The sequence below is a fragment of the Triplophysa dalaica genome, chromosome 25 (assembly GCF_015846415.1).
Source record: "Triplophysa dalaica isolate WHDGS20190420 chromosome 25, ASM1584641v1, whole genome shotgun sequence".
Classification (NCBI taxonomy): domain Eukaryota; kingdom Metazoa; phylum Chordata; class Actinopteri; order Cypriniformes; family Nemacheilidae; genus Triplophysa; species Triplophysa dalaica.
This window is the reverse complement of record NC_079566.1, coordinates 13007998-13028261: the sequence shown is the minus strand read 5'-3', so window position 1 is coordinate 13028261 and position 20264 is coordinate 13007998. Positions and strand designations below refer to the sequence as shown.

Here is a 20264-nt window from a genome sequence, read left to right as displayed (position 1 = left end):
TGGGCAGGGAAATTTTTTATTCTTACATGACAATGGCCATCGCACAAAGCAAGGTTAAAAACCCCCACAAATGATTCAGTGTGGTGTGGAAGAACGCAGCTGAACACTCATCAGCTAAACCCATCAAAGACTTGTACATATAGGTACAGTCGTTTCAGAACAACAAAGATGGAAACGAAATTCTTTAATGTGGTATTGTACGGTATTTTCGGAATAACTAGAATTGATAAACATGTTTATTAGAAGGGGGCATCCCAATTCTTTTGTCTTTATATATTACTGTAAATATTATTTTAAGAACATATATTAACTTTTGTATATTTATTTTTTATTATGGTGCTTCTAATGTGTCTTATGAGTGAACCATTGCGATCTGAGCCAGTCTTCAAGTCTTTACCTGTTATTGCTGCATGATCTAGCATCTCCCAAGCAACAACAATGTGCAACTAATCCAGCCAATAATATACAAGCATATCTTTAAGTTATTCTCAAACGGTCTGACTCAGTTCTGCTGCTTTTTGTCTAACTTTCAGTCATGGACGAGATAGGGTAAATGATGAACAGATACAAGGAAGTTTTTATATTTCTAAAGGTCATCATGGATGATAGTCATACAGTAACCTTTAGACAAACATCTCACCAAACCTTCAACAAAAAAACGTTTTGAACGCTGTGGGAGTTTTATGACAAATTTACCACGTCAAGCATGAAAGCCATCATGTTTAACAGTATGAAGAAGTCAGAATGCATGAAACACAGTGGCACCCCACCTATAAAAAGATATTTTCAAGTTTGTTTTATTTCACACAAAACGTTTTTGCTCGATAATAAAATATACACGTCTGTAAACGTGTCAGGTATAAGTTCAAAGAACACATTGGAGGAAATAAGTGTCTCAAAGAAACGGGTACACACACATCCAATCACTGTATGTTTTGGTTTCAAATAAAACAACATTGTTCTCTAAACTACTGAATGACAGATGCTGCTGACATGAACCTGACACAATAACAAGAAAAACTACTCTGAATAAACAATGCCACAAAGTAATACATGTGACTTATGATTATAGGTTACAATGTTGTTAACATTGCTTTTACAATCATGGTCCTTTTTTGTGTTTTCTTCATCCTGTAAAGCTGCATTGAAACAGTGCAATGTTGCAACAAGTGCTATATAAATACACTTGAATTTAACTTATAGAAGGAGATGTAACAAGCATTTTGTGTAGGCTATCCCAAATACAATAATACCTTTAAAGGATAAACTTGAAAAACATTACAATCTGTCATGAATTGAACACAACTCTGTGTCTATAGTTAAGGACAAGACAGTTTAGTGTTACTTTGAACTCAACGTTATGTTGACCCTTTTATTTATTTAACACAAAATGACAAAAAAATTATATTCTGTTAAAATTTGATTTATTTTTTTGATACAACACATCGCTTTTGAGTGTGTATAGGACCTTTCTTTTAATAGTATTTGTTTAATGCAAACTGGCCTACATACAGTAAATACTAAGTTGCAGATACGCTTAATAGGACTAGGTGTTATAATCCCACTATTTCTGCACAGTTGAATTGCCCAATAGGACATGGACACATATACACCAGAAGCAGTGGACGGGTATCACTGCAGCTCAAAGACAACACAGTCGTTACCCGCCGGCCCTAAGAATCCAACCGCAACCTTCTGGTTACGAGTCCGACACTCTATCCACTATGCCACGACTACCCACACCACAGCTTTTTTTCAAAGCTGTAGAGTGGCAAGGAAATTCATGCAAACTGACTCCATGAATGCAAAACAGGATGGGTTCAAAGTGTTCAGACCATTCTAGGGTGACTCTTTGAACGTCTGAACAAACAAAACTATAAGGAAATTTTCAACTGAAACGACAATGTTTAAATTTACATCTAGTCATTTAGCAGACTCTTTTATCTAAAGCGACTTACAAAGAGTTCAGGGAGCAAAATGCGATATGTCATAGAGGAGCAATAATACAATAGGTGCTAAAGTTTACGAGTTTCCACAAAAGCCAGAACAATACCCGTTGAGAAAAAGAGCGAGGGTTAGTTTTTTTCATTTGCCTGTCAAGTATTTACAGAGGAGATGGGTTTTAAGTAGTTTTTGAATGCTGTGAGAGATATGATTGACAGGAGAGATAGCACCACCATGCTTTTTTTGTGCAAAAGTCTCTAGATTGCTTTTTACTTTTATTGGCCTTTGGCTGTGAAGCCATATTCCTGAAGCTTGTCTACACCTGACGCCCATTTCAGTGTTTGACTAGCTACCGTGACATGTGACAGTGTTGGTCTAGCTTTTCCAAGGCGACTGTAATTGTGTAATTTCTGAGTGATTTTGGGCACAAACAAGACATATTTAGATATATTTTGAATGCACTAGTCTTCACCACACCACAGTTATTATGTCCCTGAGAAATACCTAAACAGTATTAAGAAGACATGTCCTGGCCCCAGTCATACCTGAGGACCAAATTTGGGTATGTTCCGCCCAGTTGCTATGACTACAATCTACAGACAGGTCATGATAACCTTGTGCTGAGCAGGTGCTGAGTGAGGATTACATAAAAATTCACAAAGATTTCTTTTTATTCATTAATTTATACCTCAAAAGTATTAAGAAGTATTCATAGGAACAGTAGGAATGTAAATTGACATTTGTGTATCAGTGGAAACATCTAAGAACACATTCAACTAAAAGTAATTGCATATGAATTAGTTTGTGATGATGATTTAATGATTTGATGTTATAATCGGTGTATCTGTTCAATGACTATTCACATAAATGCACTTTATGTCATTTTAAGCATGTTTAGAGCACTTTTTTAGCACTTGTAACAATGTAAAATCCAGAGATGTTTCTGACGCCTAAAAACCAGAGGCCTGAAAGTTTGTGAAATGTTGTTCTCTCTTAACCTTGGGTACTTTTCCACTGTTTATTGGGCATGATCAAGCAGTTTGTGATGACTTCAAAAGTATATCAATTTTGCCCACTTAATTTAATTATGTTTTGAAAATAATACAATAACGAGCGAACCACGTGATACGTAACTCGTTGCCAACGAAATAAACGTGGCAGACCAAAAACATTGGATGACAAAAATAAGAGGTAACGTAAATTAACCTGATTGGTTTTTGAGGAGTACTCCTCTACCCTTTCCTATAACAGTAGGCAGGAAGGCACTGGCTTTGTTTGATTTGAACAAATAAAGTTAACTCTTTGACACCTGGACCTTCTTTGTCTGAGATTTTTTGAACGGCAAATCAACTTTTGCCACATCACTGTTATGAAGGTATCACTAACATTTCCATGGCGACGTGGTACTGCTTATAATGTGACACCTCACGCTGTTTGACTGATGTATTGCTTTTACATAATAAATTATAAAACATAATGTTTCTTTTTAAAATATGAAATATCGGATATTCCAATTGTTACATGTGTGCATCTGAATGTGTTTTGTTGTTCAAACGTTTTTATAGAGCTCCGGAGGTTACGTGACCCATCTCTTTACACCACCATACAGGACAGCCAGGAGAGAATATGAAATGGCACCTGCATGAGTTTCAAAGCAACAAGAGTTCACTGCGCACTTTAATTCAAAAGACATAGACATGTACATAGCAAAACTTAATAGATTACATTTTACAGGTCCCAATAATTCCCCCGGGGTGCTTTTGATGTGTACCAAAAAGAGCAGTAATACTCAAATCTGGCTCGCAAGATCCATTTTCCTTTCAAAGAGCCTCCGGAGTAAGACTAGGGAAAGTTGATGTAACATTAGATATCAGGATATCTTGTAGGTACGGAGAGTTATTCCTTACTTAATTGCAGAGATACTCAAATCTGGCTCGCAAGATCCATTTTCTTATCGAGTTCAGTCCCAACTCTGATAAAACACAACTGAACAAGCTAATAAAAAGAGCATGTTGCGTTCGACTTAATGTGGGGATGCACAGACATTAAAGAACCGCGAGAGGGATCGCTATTAGCTTGTTCAGTTGTGTTTTATCAGAGTTGGCGCTGAACACAACAGGAAATTGGATCTTGTGAGCCAGATTTGAGTATCACTGCAATTAAGTAACGAATAACATTGCAAACCTGCAAGATATCCTGATATCTAATATTACATCAACTTTCCCTTGTCCTACTCCGGTGACTCTTTGAAAGACCTACAAAAGCCTGGAGAGCTACAAATAACTTTCCAGTAGCTCAGTGGTGAGAGCATTGCATTAACAACGCAAGGTTGTAGCTTCGATCCCAGGGGATCGCACATACCTAAGTATAAATGTATAGGTTACTGCAATGTAAGTCGTTTTGGATAAAAGCGTCTGCCAAATGCATAAATGTAAATGTAAATTGAAGGCGTCTTATTATGTGATAAATGTTATTTATCACATTATTGAGATGTTATTATGCGACTGTACACCATGTTGAAATAGTAAGGTCTGCAGTCTGGTTTTAAATGATTGTTCGACCACGATCAATATCAATGCTACAGCCGCTCTAACGCTCTCCTGAATACCTGCCAAAATGGCGGGTTATTATCTAAGCAATGTAAGTGAAAACTGTTTTTTGATAGCTTTAGCTACCAACCACCGGCGACCACCGTTGTACTACGAAAGGGAGGAGTGCGCGGAGGACTTATAGATGAGTTCAAATTCTCAAACTCGCCACAAGTGGCCGTTAAATATCCCACGTATCAGAGGCAGTTTCTGCCCATCTCATATTAATCTTGACTGCCTATACAGTAGTTTTGCATACGTCGTCTTTTCGAGTATTTAGTTTGATAAAATGTATTAAAAGAGAGATACAGCTGTACAATAATTTTTGGAAAAACGCGAGCTGCTAAAGGTGGGACCAGTGGAGAGAGTATGGACTACAGCACAAGCTAGCAACACATCATCTCATTAATCCCTTCGTGTTTTGTATATTATTCATGTACACGTACATGTATCAGTAAGAAGCTTTTAATCATAATGAACATTTCAATTCAAAATCAGAGATTTTCTTTAGACACCGGTGGTAAATCATTCTTATTGATTGCAACTGTTACACCTCCTAAAAGCAGGAATACCTGTAATACAAAGAGTTACTTTGAATACTAGAGTGTAACGTCTGACATTTATTAGCCTTTGTCAAACATGACAATGAAAAGTTACAAGGAAGGCAGCAAAGTTTGACCCAAGAGCCCTTTTGTCACATGCTAACTCTTTCTGTTTATATTCATAGCAAGCTAAGTAGTTATAATATAAAATACAGAGATTAATGATTAGCTTGAATAATTCATCATATCAAACTAGGCAAATAGACTCCGGTGAAACAAATGGTAGTCCTTGCCGCGTATCTCAATCAGCTCCAAAGTCTGATATCAAGGTTCTGATCAGGGCAAACATCTTCCAAAGAATGATAGAGATAACGTACCTAGACACACCTTGGGAAAATGAGCTACGGGACGGTTTCGGATCCATCCAGTCAATAATTTGATCATGCGTTGTGGACCATAAAGTCACCACTTTTCTACAGAATGTGAAAAGTTCCTTCTTAACAAAGTTGGTTCGTATGGAATTATGCAAAAACAGGTGCTAAAAAAAGTTGTTGAATTTAAGTTAGTTGGTGCCTGTTAAAAGAAAACGTTTCCGTTATAGATAAGTAGGATATCACAAACACTAGGGAGCCTGACATATCCAGAAGAACTGGTTGTTCAAGAGATGATGGTTTCTTGTCAAACATTTATACAGTATCATAGTTCATAAAGAAAGTCACAGAATGATTGTCAATATATACATCACACACACACACACACAGTGCAGAACAAAATACGATAAAAAAACAGAAAGACTGTTTACATGAAAGCATCTCGTGCCATTTAAGGAAAACAGTCTCAGAATGGATTCCAGGAAATAAACTGTCTTAAACGGTTTCCAGAGATGCCTTTGTGTACAAAGTCATTACCTGATGGGGCAGCTGCCTCAGCTTTCTGGTAGCAATGGTAAATTTACAATGCATCATTTTTAGTTCGACTTTAATCATATCATCATTATCATACATCACCAAACCACACGCATTTGAATTGCCGGAAATTGAAATAATTATTTTATATAAGATGTAACTTGACTGCATTATCTTGGCATTGTCAGCACATGACTTTTATATAAAATGATAACTGGAACATTTTATGCAACTTTATTTAACATCAATGTATGTCAGCTAAGGGGGTCGCGGACCCCAGGTTGTGAACCACTGCTCTAGTACACACCCACACACCCATGATACCGATAAAACAATGCACCAGTATAAACTCATGCATGCACAAACTTTCCCTTTAACAAAACAAACACCATATCAGCTTTGTTTGTGAATAAAGTTCCTTAATAAGGCAAGTTAATGATTCATACGCGATAGTTAAAGCAAAGACTATAGTTAATAGCAAAACAGCGCAGTAGAATGACTATGAATGAAGACAGGTGCCACGCTCACTTTAGGTACTTGTCAATCGTTGCGCTTGCGCAGTAGCGGAAGCAACGTGTGAAAATGTTTCGTAAATGCAAATTGAGCTTAGGAAACAGGATGTATGGTACAACTGATGGCCAGTTTAATGTTTTATCGTGACCTTACCAAAAGATGTACCTATAGTAGTCTTCTGCCGTTTATTTATATAGGACTTGTTCTTTTATGACTAAATATGGCCGCCAAGCACATTAACTACTTGGAGAGGGCGCCATCTTGTGGGCGCTCTTAACAACACAGATAATGTTGAGATTGGATGTTTACTTTTAGAATAAAATAATTAATAAATGCACGAAAATACGAAAAACAACGTATGAATACTTTGGATTTTAGGTCAACTCGAAGCAGCTTCTTTCACTCAAAATGCTGTAAAGTTAAACCGAGGAGGAGGAAGCTGCAAAGATGTGATATATCTTTTGCGATTTCAAGCATTAAATGCAAGCCAACATTATCCAAATAACCAACAATTTCTTTTAATTGAACTAACCTTATGAATAATGTTTATATTCTATCCATAACCACAAACTTTTGGAAGATTTTATCATCGTGTTGCCGTCCTCCGCAGAGGAATCGCCTTTTATGGGGAGGCACTTCAAAATAAGAGTCTTTCATTTTGGTCAAATTAATGGACAAAGTCCATCCATCCAACATATAAACACAACGAGCATACAAATACAAATTGTGTAAAATAATAGAAGCCGTTCACAATTTTAATATATTTTAAATGATGTAGGCCTATACATAAAAGGGGCCCTGTACCAGCACTACATCACATGGTGTAAATGAAAGACTGTTTTTATCTTTTAATTCCAGAGATCTTATCTTCACAACGGGTTATTATGATAGTATCTGAGCCTGTGTTGATCCAGGCAACTGACGTAGCTGTCCACTCGTTGTTCAGAAGATCGTCTCTGTCATCATTTGTCTATCAAATACAAAAGAGCCGCCAGTCAATGTCATGAAATGCAGTTTCTGTAAGTAAACACTTGAATTTATAAATAAAGAAATTGACGTTCAATTAAAAATTCAGATCAATAAAAATAGTGTCTAATAGATGCATGTTTGGTGAGGAACTATACCAACAATACTTCTTATTCCTATCATTTAAAGGGAATTTTTCTTACCTGGACCTCTGCTGTCATTTGTGTGGCGTCCTCTCTTGTGTTGGATTTCTCTGAATAAAAATATAATAAAAAAAATGTTCTGAACTTAATACATAAAATATTAAGGTGAATACTTATTGAATTGTTGTTATTTCATTTAAAGATCATGCCGAGATAATAATAATGAAAATTTACTATGCCATGACCACAGCTTCCAAGAAATTCCAGTTAGAATCAATAATGGAAGTAATGCTCCACAAAGCGCCATCACCCACATACGATCTCTGAAACACAAAAACAAGTTATCAGACATCTTTATATAGATCATGGATGTCTAATGCCTGCATGGTTCTGCATGGGCTAAAGTAACTGTTATTAACTATAACAAAAAAACATACCTGCCCTTAATGTCAGATTTAAGATATTTAGATGATATAGCTGCAGAGATACCACTCTCAACATTAGTAGTAGCTGATCTACTGGTTGGCAGTGTAATTCCACCACAATGAGATGAGCTGTTGTTTTTTGTGGTTGGATAGGTTGAGGACTGTACCGTAGAGGAAACCTGCTCTGATGATGCTGTGGATATCTGCCATGGTTTATGTGAAGTTGTCTCAGGTAATACGGATGTTGTGGGTGACATTGTTGCTTCTGTATTATGGTTGTTTACATCAAAAGATGTCGGTGAGGAGGAATGTTTTGATGGATAAACAGAAAACAAGTTTTTTGGAGTGTAGGATGACCAAGGTGCCACCGTAGATGAGGAGGGTCCTGTGAAAATAACAAAAGGCTTGACATTTTAAATGACCGAATCTGTATTTATAGATCTATTTGTCTGTTTGTACGACCAATGTAAGATTTAATATTTTTGGTAAAACTTGTATCATTATTTTTTACATGTCTTAATTTCATTTACTTTGGTGATGCCGTCACATCTAAAATATCTTAACTACTAATGTTCTTTATTTTGTTATTATGATTGAATTAAATAGAATTTACTTGTGTCAGTTGTACTGTCATGCACAGAAGTGATGTTAATATAAACCGGGGCCTGTAGTCCCCCAGCCATACACCAGTACCAGCCGGCATACGTCTTCTTCAGTCTTGTTAAGATAACTCGAAAAACTCCATAATTTGTATTGTTTATTTGTACAGCCGCGTCAGGTGAAGGCTTTATATCCTGAGCCGTTTGACAGGAGTGTCGATCTCCGCTTCTGCACCACTTCTTCTCAGCATCTCTGAGTTTTTCACTGTAGAGACACTCGACTGTAATAATGCCTCCTTCTACACTTGACACCATGCTGCTGGCCACTGACAGATCTGGGATACCTGAAAGTAATAAAAATCATCTTTAAATTCTTGAGGCTTACATTGTCACACCATTTCCATTGTAGTATCTCAATCCACTCCATTTTGCATGAACAAATCTTGAGTGATGGTAAAGTTGAACAGTCTTGATTGATGGTAAAGTTGAACAGAATATGTAAATAGGCTATTATTTACCCTCAGTGACGGTGAGTTCTAGATATGTCTTGATGTCTGATCGGAGGACACCTCTCTTTTTCACGGCACACCAATAACGGTTTGAATCACTGCTGCTGAGGTTTGTCAGAGTCATGGTTATTACCAGTTCATCTTGGTTGTTGTGAAAGCTGACGCCTGGCCGCTTCTCCTTTTGGTCGACGGTTTGCATTTTCGTGCAAGTTAACCAGTTTCTTCCTTTGCACCAGTATTTAGGGTCGTCCCTGTACAGACGGTGGTAGTGACAGGGAATGGTGACGAAGCCCCCACTTTTAGCTGTTATCTTGCTTACCGTCCATAAGCAGCTGGTACCTGCAGTCAAAATGTGAAAATATGACCTAAAGAGAAGCTTCTACTATGGCACGAGGGGGCATTTAAAATGTTACGTCGTTACACGACTACATTAAATATTATTAGATTTCATGAAGTATTATTTCATAGCTGTATAAATAAAAATTATACATTGTACATTATACAAAAATATACATTTGTTACAAGCTCTTATACCCTCTAAACTTAGTTTCTACGCAGTACATACAAAAGCATTATTTAAAACAACATACCAGTTTTAATATAGTATAGTTTTAACATAGCAGGTGCTTCTATCCTAAGCAAACAACAAACAGAGATGATTTCATATTTTGTCAATGCGTTACAAATTGTAGTATACAAAACCAGTACTTTGGAACCAGTCTACACAAAAATTTAAAATGTCCATTATTTCACATAAAAGTACTCACCTTGGACTTCTAACAGTAGCACGATGATACTCAGCATGGTATGAGTTGTGATTTTTCTGGTGGCGAGAAACTGTCTGGGATTGACTCTCCATTCTCAGGCTTACAAAGACATTTGAACTTCCCCATGTCAAGTTGTTGCGTTATGAATTTCAACATTTCCTAAACTTCTTACAATCCTTATTTGCTTCCATCTTCCCCCTCTACAAATACTGTGATGATAATTCTGCTGGAAGCAAAAAACGAAAAAATACGGATCTTCCGGCAAGACAAATGGAGCACATTTCTCAAACACACCTTGCATCAGTTTTATCCATGTTTACAAATTATTGAAACAATCTCATGGTCACGTCCAAACTTCATAGTGCACCGCTTGATCCATCATTCTTTCATCCAATCCATATTATACATATATTCTATGTTATTCATTTTCCTCTAAAAATGCTATTATCAAGACATTTAACGTCTTCCCTGTGTAGTGTGTTTTGACGACGCTATTGGCAAGAATTTCTGGCCAATCATAAACAACCTAAAATAACAACTTTGTAAACAAGAGCACAGGCATGTGCTGGCACACAATGCACGCCACACGAGAGCTTCTCATGCAACAGACGGTCTTCTCCTCTTTCACAAGATGACGCTGCTCAAAATCTTCATGCGTCTATGGTTGACCTGTTAGGTAATACAAACTTGAACTAGGGATGTCAATAAAACTGTGATGTAGTAAAATATTGATAAAACATTAATCTTCAAATAAACTGTTCAAATTCTTCAAATTATATTCTTATCGTATAACATCTATTCTAGATATATGTGACCCTGGACAACAAAACCAGGCTTATGGGTCAATTTTCAAAATTGAGATGTTTACATAATCTGAAAGCTGAATAAATATGCTTTCTATTGATGTGTGAGTTGTTAGAATAGGAATTATGTGGCTGAGATACAACCGTTTTAAACTCAGGAATCTGAGAGGGAGCAAAAAAATCTAAATATTGAGAAAATTGCCTCTAAAGTGGTTAATCAGGGGCACTGTGGCAGGCCATCCATGTACAAAATAAAGTTTTTATATATTTAAGATAGGAAATTTACAAAATATTTTCATGGGACATGATCTTTTCTTAACACCCTAATGATTTTTGGCATTAATGAATAATCGATAATTTTGACCCTCACAATGTATTTTTGTCTTTCACTAAAAATGACTGGTTTTATGATCGAGGGTCACATATGTTCATCTTATTGACTCACGTCATGTGTTAACTGCCTGAAATATGTTTCCAAACATTTGAGAATAAAAAAACTGTACATGTCCCCTAAGTATTAGTTTATATTTGTAAGATTCTAAATCAGTTCAAATGAAAATGTTATTTTCATCAGGGTGAATCTAACTTTATTTGAAGTTTGCACCATACTCGAAGTTTTGAATAGCACGTTAAAAAAGCAATAATATGTATATGTGTTGACGGTAATAACAGCTCAGTCTTCCAGTTCAAACTGGCTCAGGACACATATTTGACTTCTATAGCTCATTAACTTATTGTGTAGGAAACAGGATTTGTGTTTCTATCGTTGTCCTCAAGGGAGCAGTCTCGAGACGTTCTACTTTGCCGCAATGTTCAATGTGTTATTATGTGTATTTTTAAATAGTTTGTATTTCATACATCACTTCAGTCGACTCGTGTGATGTAGTTTTGATAACATCTATAATAAAAGTGGGAGCATTTTATGAATGATTGCATTACTATCTGATTTTTGCGATAAAGCACAACTTTCTCAATGACATTTAGTGTTGTTGTCGAGACCAACATATCACCAAGACATCAAAAATGGTCCGGAATCGAGTACTACAACATTGACATCTATTGACATCTATTGCACGTTGTTAATGTTTAAAATAATGTTGAATTCTAATTGAAAAAGGACTTATAGTCCTTTATAGCTGCTCAATAAGGACACCTTTAATTTTGACCTGAATTTAATTCACATGCTTGACATGAAATCACAGCTTGACGTCATGTTAATCTTTATAATAGTCCTAACTGTTTACATCTGCAGTACTGTTAGTTTTTTGACGTATAGTACTTTGGCACGTTGGGTACTTTATTGCGTACATTTATTTTATACATATTTGCATTCTCTTGTCCTGTTTGTGATAATAAAATACATGTATTTTATTAATTTCCAGTAGATTCTCTGGATTGCATCCAGTTGGGTGAGAGGTGAATGATTTGACCGCGTAATGCCCAGCGACATTTAATGTTGTGATAATAATATCTTTTCCAGGTTGACATACAAACACATTACGCAAATGCGAGTTAGGGTACAAACATTTCAAACATGTTGATCGCAGTCCTGAGAGATGACAGACGCCCCCGTACCCTCTCTCTGATTGGTCAAATATCTCATCAACGTAAGGACGTGGGCGTGTCAAGGTCTAAGAAAGCAAATTTAAAGAAAGTTGTCAACAAGAACATCATAACAAGCTCCAACTCAATAGAATAACGCGCGAAGAGACACTTACAGCAGTGACACGTCTTTGCTTTTTACTGCATCAATAGTTTGGATTTGGTCTTTCGTGATGAAGTTTGTGAGGTTTATGATGAGGAATGCTGCGATGTTAAATGTGCCGAAGCACATTGATCACTACGCAAAGTTTTCTCCGTCGCCTTTGTCGATGAAGCAATTTGTGGATTTCGGTGAGTTCAATATCTTCAAAATATATTTGTTGTTTTATCCTGTAACACAAGTGCATTGCAACATGTTGTGTACCTCTTAAAAATGTTGTCACATTAAATATTCTTTATTACGCTTTTTCTACATGGATAATAGGTTAAAAATGTAAATTTGAGCATAAATGCGTTATCAGATGTGATGCTGATATCTAGCTATTTAAAGCTGCTTTGTCTTTGCAGGATCCACCAATGCGTGCGAGAAAACATCCTTTGCTTTTCTCAGACAAGAGCTCCCGGTGAGACTGTGCAACAGTCTGAAAGAAATCAACCTTTTACCAGATCGTATGATCATGACTCCATCCGTTCAGCTGGTTCAAAGCTGGTAAGTTCGTCCCCAACAAAATAACTTTGGAACAGTCTTTTAACGAATATGTGTATAGTTTTCCCCCATTTGTTCAAATAATAAAACCAAGCATGCGAGGGCTTTGTCGTATTCGGTCATTATACGGGCTGGCTGACACTGTGCCATAATAAAATGATTCACTTTTCACGTTCGCATTATGTAAATATGGCCACGCCTCCGGTCTGCGCACTGAACTTTGCCCCAGTTTGTCTGGCTGCTGTTTTTCAGCGCGTGTCCTGCAATGTTTTACAACCAGCAGCTATTCAAACTTTACAACCCGTTTCCATTACAGCTGACTGTAATAAATGAAATACAACACACAACTAAACTTTTTCTTACGTTTGTTCTTGCGTTCTTTAACTTTCCGATGCCAAGTTGCAGTTTGAGACGCTCGGCCAAAAAAAACAAGACAAAGATATTCTCATCCCGTTAACGTTTGTGCTCACATATGGCAATACGCTGTGAATTTACTTTAATAGCACAGCAGGAAACTTTTCTCATCGGACCACCCGGGTGGTTTACTAGACTTTCAGACGGATACCGCGGTTGCGCAGCGAGTGAAACGTGAGAAGATGACGTACGCTGGCTCACGCGCGCACTTGTTTTCGAGTACTGAATGGGAACACTGCGTTCCAGCGTGCTCTCGCGGAACTGTGTTATGAACGTATTGCATTGACTTAACGTAAACATCCCAGGAGAGGGCTGGAATCTTGTGTAGTGCATTCTTATTATTTTAAAGCCAGAGAATTTACCACAGCACATTTTTATCCAATTACCAGTGAAGTTATTTGAAACATAATAACATAAATAATTAAACATTATATGCCACTATATACATTTTTATACTCACTCTCTCGCTTACCCTCACAGGTTCATCCAAAGCCTGATGGAGATCCTTGAATTCCAAGACCAAAACCCAGATGACCCGAGAGTGCTTGAAGAGTACGTTTTTCATCCAAATATACATCTGACGTGATTCTATTTTACAAAAGCAACAAAAATACATCAACGGCAGGGTTAATGGAGTCAATTGTTTCCTTAGATTTGTGGAAGCTCTAGTGACCGTAAGGAACCGGCACAATGATGTGGTGCCCACCATGGCCCAGGGTGTCATCGAGTATAGGGATGCTTTTGGCGCAGACACTGTCACAAGCCAGAACATTCAATACTTTCTGGACCGCTTCTACATGAACCGAATCTCCATTCGCATGCTCATTAACCAGCACAGTAAGTCTGACATTGATAGTATAGTAGATTTAATGCCCTTTTTTAACATGCCTGGCATTCGTACTGTTGGCAACAATACATGCTTTCTCAGCACTTTCCAGACACGTAGCTTTGTAGATCTCGATTAATCCAGCCTGTTCCTGTTCCAGTTATTTATTGACTGGATGATTATCTCTACTAATACACCTCTGTTCCCCTTTCTGTTTATCTCCAGCTCTGATATTTGATGGCACTACCAAGCCGGCACACCCCAGCAGCATCGGGTGCATTGACTCTTGCTGTGACGTCACAGATGTAATCAGAGGTAGGTGTTTTATTGCATCATTTAATTCAAATTGCAACGCTACACCAGCGACTTGTGCAAACGAATGTCATGTTTTCTTCTTCAGATGCTTACGAATGTGGTAAATTGCTCTGTGAGCAGTACTACCTCGGATCCCCAGATCTGGAGCTTCGAGAGATAAATGGTAGGGAACAGAAATACTGATAATAATCCGTTTTTCAATATTATTGCTATGCTTTACAGTAAATCACAAAAGCATGTTTGGTTTGTTACGTAAGGCTGCTTGTTTTGACTCATATCTTGAATTTGTTTTTCTGTAGCAAAGAACAAATTCCAGCCAATCCAGATATCCTACGTTCCTTCTCATCTCTACCACATGGTTTTTGAGCTCTTCAAGGTAGGCGTGGGAGCTTTTGTTTTGCACACTGGAAAGATCTGGATTTGTGACGGTGGGGTGATTTTTGTGTTTTTTTTTTCATTCTAGAATGCAATGAGAGCTACTATTGAGAATCACGAAGCAAGCAGCACGCTGCCGCCCATCAAAGTCACGGTGGCCCTGGGACAAGAAGACCTGTCAATCAAAGTGAGTAAATGAACCGATTCAATGGGATGCACAACAAAATATTGGCTTTCGATCACGATTTAAGAATAGTGTTGAGGATAAATTCATATAAAGATAGAAATATTGGTTAAAACCATTTTAATCTCAAACTTTAACCTACAAAACTGTGAATCATGAGTATGTGCCGCCAACCCTATTTCAGTGATTATTTCCAGCCACCTCCATTGTTCTCCTTCCCTAGATCCCCAAGATAATCGTGTTATATAAACTCTCATAAACCACAATTATACACTAAATGAAACGATTTGTTGCCATAAAAAGAAAACCGACTTTCACTCTTTATGTCATGATCCTTTAACAAAGCAAACATTCACGATTGCTCCCTGTGTTTCTTTAAGATTACAATTAGCTTTAACTAAAAATGTACTTTGTTCCAGATCTGTGACAGAGGTGGTGGTGTTCCAATCAGAAAGATCGAACAACTTTTTAGCTACATGTACTCGACAGCGCCCAGGCCGACTCTTGGTGACCATCAAAGGACACCAATGGTGAGAGCACGGCACACTTTATACACCCCGTTTGGACAACACTGACATGAATGTAACGGAGATTATGAAATAAACACGTAGACAGGCAACAGTGATATATTTCTCAATGCTTATGTTCCATCTTTTGGTCCGCCACTAATAATACTTTGACGTATGAACCTGTAGGTCAATCCACAACGATACATTTACGCATTTGGCAGACACTTTTATCTAAAGTGACTTAGATTGCATTATCCTATACATTTGTTTCTAAGCATATGCAATCCCTTGGGATTGAACCCACAATCTTGGCTTTGTTAGCGCCATGCTTTTACCATTGAACTACAGGAAAGCAATAGAAACAGAATTTGTTTGTTTCTTGCTCAGGCTGGCTTCGGTTATGGCCTTCCCATCTCCCGCCTCTATGCTCAGTACTTCCAGGGGGATCTCCTGCTTTATCCAATGGAGGGATACGGGACGGATGCTGTAATCAAACTGAAGGTACGGAGAAGCAACAGAAAACGCACCAGCTGATAAAAAATTATCTTTTACAGAACATGCATTGCTTTGCATAGAAACATCTGCTGTTTGTTTACCTTAAAAAATCTGATTGTCCTGTGCGTCCATCTCTCACAGGCATTGTCCACCGATTCCATTGAGAAGCTTCCGGTGTTTAATAAAACTGCCCTGCGCCATTACAAATCAAACCAGGAAGCGGACGACTGGTGCGTGCCACGCAAAGATCCGCTCAACTTCAAGATCGCGAAGTGAACCACCTCTCTTGGTTGCATGACAAAATATGATCATGGCCCTCAAGAACACTAGTGCCAGGCCACCAGAGCGAATGCTTGCATTCCACGCAGGCCGCGGTACCAGCTACAGCTTCCTTTACTCTGAGTATTGTTGTGTGGGAACATTTAATCGAGACACAGACGACACGTGTATCCAGAAATTAAGATGCAAATGAGTAGAGTAGAGTCCTTAGTATAGAAGCACTGTGGAGCTGATAAAGTTGGTGGTTTTCGCAGGAAGGAAGAGTTTTTCAGAAGCTACAGGAATGAGATCCTGCGTGATCCATGTGATCCTCCTTGAAGAGGAGATAAAAGTTGGATGTGAAAGACAAATGAAGTAGAGAACTGTGAGTGTATGTTGACCAGGGAGTAAATAATAGATGAAATCTGGAAGAAATATATGAGAAGTTGGAAAAATATAAGCCCTAGAAAGGGAGATTGTTGCCAAAGATGTTTTTCCTCTTTCTTAAGAGGCTGGACATGGTTTTTCATTCATACTTGAAGTGTTTATGCCAGTATTTTTCAATGTTTTATTGGATCTTAATTTATCTATCTGCATTATGTACTGTATAGCCTAATTTCTAAAAGGACCCTTACTGTGTGAGTTTTTATGTATGTACTATAAATAAATAAAATAAATCTCAGAAATGTTCATCAAGCTGCATCAAGTTGTTATCAAAAGCAATGCGTAAAACAACGAATTTTTTGTAGGTTTTACTTTCTGATTGTACATAATGTTCAAATCTTGTGCGTGTTTTTTCAACTGTAAGAACAGAAGTTAGTGGTAGTGGCTTGACTGCAGAAGACACATGTCTGCAACCTTTTGGTTAAGATATTTTAACTACATATTATTTACATGGCAGACTATGAGTCTGAATAAAGCAAATAACAAGTTCCAGGGCCTCGTTTTATAAAACGTGCGTAACGATCGTATTTATTGAAACAGTCTTTAACGTGGAAAAGTGCTTAGCTCCACGCCAGGGTCTTTTTTTACATGCATGCAAAATTACAAGATTGTTTGAGATGTAGGCCTAAAGATTTCACATCTTAAAAGAAAGGTTCATGGTACCAATTTAGGACGATTTGGTTTTTCTACGCAGCATTTTATTTTAAATGAGGACCCAATTCGATAACATAAAAAAGTGAAGTTAAGGTGGTTTCAACAAACCTGTTTCAATGTTTCAAAGTCTACATGAGTTGAAAAGAGCGCTCTTTGATCTTCTGTGTCGCTTGCAACACGATGCATGCAGCCGGCGGCATGATCTTCTCATTCACAAACATGACTTGGGTTGGACTATGTTAAAAAAAAACATAAATCCAAGGTCCGCTGATAAACTGGAAATATGGTAGGCCTACTTTGATTATACTCCCTATGAGGAACGTAATTGTGTCAGATACGCCTCCATAATTAACAGTCAGATGGGACAAGGGGCAGAGAAGGACATGACTCACGCATGCACCTTACATAAGTGCTCAAATCTAGCCAAACAACTGTACGGGACAAGAGCACAGACACTAGCCCAATATTTCATTCCAAGGAGGCAAACAGTTTTTTGTTTGCATTGCTTTTGAAGGTTCAGACCTGTTGACTTTTGAGTCAAGGAAGTTTGATTCAGCCGTTTGTGAGTTTTATTTAGTCTCCACATGTCTGGTTAGGTTAACTTACACCTAACAAAAACACGTTCAAAAGTTTGTTTGTCCACCTGCTAATCATATCTGTCTCACTGCCGTTTAAACTTCGGCTCAACGGTGCCTCCTGCTGAGAAAAAAGTGGAATTACTACTATCATTTTCCCCAAAACATTCTAATAGGGATAGCTGCAGCCTGGAGAAATGGGCGTTCCGAAAGGTAGGGGCGTTCCAAAAGGTAAGGGCGTGCCGAAAGGTCTCTCATTGGTGAAAGGAGTTTTCTACTGGCATCTTGCCTTGGCCAATCAGAGTTAACCATACAGATACGCTCTTTCCTAGAAACACGGCATTTTAATCGGACAATGAATTTGTTGTCTTTTGTTCAATGGACTGCTACTACAGTGTTGTGATTGAATAAGTGACTGATAAGGGTGGAGTTTTTCAAGACAAATTACTTGTGAACAAAACCAGAAATTGTACTAATGTTTGCTTAATTGCTATATGTCTTGATGTCAAATCACAAGTTAATAAAAATTATTCATACTTATGACTACATTTTAATTCTTTGATTAATAATCAAAATTATAGCGTTTGCATAGAACAAATATATATACTATATAAAAGAGTGAGGGTCTAATAACAAAGTCATCCAAAATAGACAAAATAAGAGGTCATTTTTATTTGTCATAATCATAAAAGAATGTTCTGAAATCGTTGTACCAACCATTTAATGTGGTTACCCAGACGGACGCGTAGTCTACTATGAAAAATTATGTAAATAAGTAGGGCTTTATTGTGCATTTAGTTGTACTAAAATGTCAAAATACTATACAGTACTGTACATTCCGCATCACATTGAGAGAGTAATCGCATATACAAAGCATTGACGTCATGCATATACTTATTGGCACTGATGCACAGGTCAAATTTTGTCCTGTAGGCCTATTTCAAAGTAACAAATTTGGTAACACTTTTGTTTCTGATCATTTACGATCTTCGTCAAGAATTATGTACATTGCTTCTACAGTTAGACCAAAACAAAGCGCGATGATGTGTCATACTTGACAAAATACAGTTCCGACTTAAAGTTCATATTAAAACATTTATTACAGCCATTTTTTTATTAAATGAATTAAAGGGGTTAACCGATGACAGTAGGCCAATAGTTTTTAAGTATATGTTCCGCATGTATAGTAAACGGCAGCCTCGGCATCCAATTGTCAAGACCTTTCGGCACGCCCTAACCTTTCGGAACGCCCATTTCTCCAACCTGCAGTTATCCCTCCCTCAAAACATTTATTTCTTTGCAAAACTTATATAAAAAGACCAGTCCAGACAATGTTCACATAAAACATAATTTTACGTTGACAAAACAACAGTCTTCATCTTCATCATGATTGTTGGGCTCTCCATCCTCCCAGGAACTATAAGGAAAAAGTATAATTTTTCCAAGGATTTTTTATAGGTTAAAGGAGTAGTTCAACTTCAAAATTTCTTCATTTACGTACCCTCTTGTCATATCAAACCTGTGTGACTTTCTTCCGCAGAATGCAAAAGAAGATATTTTGAAGAATGTTGTTAACAGACCCCCATTCACTTTCATTTGTTGCAACAGATGTGATTGGGGGGGCTCTGCTGTCAGTTACCAACATTTTTCAAAAAATCTTCTTTTGTGTTCTGCAGAAGAAAGAAGGTAATATAGGTCTTATATGACAAGAGGGTAAATAAATGATGACAGAATTTTCATTTTGAAGGTGAACTACTCCTTTAATCGCAGATTTATGCTGCCGAAATGAGAAAGATCCGTTCATTTTGATTTAAGTGATTAGAGATCGAAGTCAATGAAATGATCCGAGATTCCAACCAGTAGATGTAAATTCCTTATACTGTGGCCTATAGTGGACAGCACAAGTATTACAGCATCATATATAAAAAACATATGATAGGCAGATTTTCAGTCACAATACTTAGTGTATAGGGTTCATAGCCTGTAGAAATGCTTAAGTCTTACATTCTGTCAGATATGAGTATTTCCATTTCTGTTAATATGAAAATATGTGACTGCTGGAACCAAACTTGGAGCACATACATAGACAAGTGATCATCACTTACAATTAATTTATATTTACAATTGATTTCTCTTAATATATGTAGATAAGTTCATCTTTTCTGCGCAAAAATAAACATGTATCGAAAAACTTTACCTCTGTTTATTTTAGTACTGCGACTTGACTTGAAACTTATCAGGACTCGATTTGACTTGCTTAGGG

General features: G+C 37.3%; 2 protein-coding genes across 5 annotated transcripts; one reads left to right on the top strand and one right to left on the bottom strand.

The window, feature by feature from the left end:
- Positions 1–5224: 5224 nt before the first annotated feature.
- si:ch211-264f5.2 (uncharacterized protein LOC570749 homolog) lies at positions 5225–12274 on the bottom strand. 4 transcript variants are annotated; one of them, XR_008905920.1, is made up of 8 exons: positions 9902–12236; positions 9144–9473; positions 8640–8969; positions 8039–8411; positions 7836–7924; positions 7662–7711; positions 7025–7462; positions 5225–5547 (listed from the first exon to the last, which is right to left on the bottom strand). XR_008905920.1 is itself a non-coding variant. In XM_056741100.1 (8 exons), exons 2-8 carry the CDS (start codon positions 9936–9938, stop codon positions 7334–7336), a joined length of 1338 nt encoding a protein of 445 aa, XP_056597078.1. In that variant the 5' UTR covers positions 9939–10124; positions 12230–12274; the 3' UTR covers positions 6036–7333. The 4 variants fall into 4 exon arrangements, 3 of the variants coding, with proteins under 3 accessions (XP_056597078.1, XP_056597077.1, XP_056597079.1); XM_056741100.1 differs by lacking the exon at positions 5225–5547 and having other exon boundaries at positions 6036–7462; positions 9902–10124; positions 12230–12274; XM_056741099.1 differs by lacking the exon at positions 5225–5547 and having other exon boundaries at positions 6036–7462.
- Positions 12275–12464: 190 nt separating this feature from the next.
- Positions 12465–17018, top strand: pdk2b (pyruvate dehydrogenase kinase 2b). The gene is made up of 11 exons (XM_056741103.1): positions 12465–12597; positions 12814–12955; positions 13847–13918; positions 14019–14203; positions 14418–14507; positions 14593–14670; positions 14807–14883; positions 14971–15069; positions 15486–15596; positions 15963–16076; positions 16212–17018. Exons 1-11 carry the CDS (start codon positions 12480–12482, stop codon positions 16344–16346), a joined length of 1221 nt encoding a protein of 406 aa, XP_056597081.1. The 5' UTR covers positions 12465–12479; the 3' UTR covers positions 16347–17018.
- The last annotated feature ends 3246 nt before the right edge of the window (positions 17019–20264 follow it).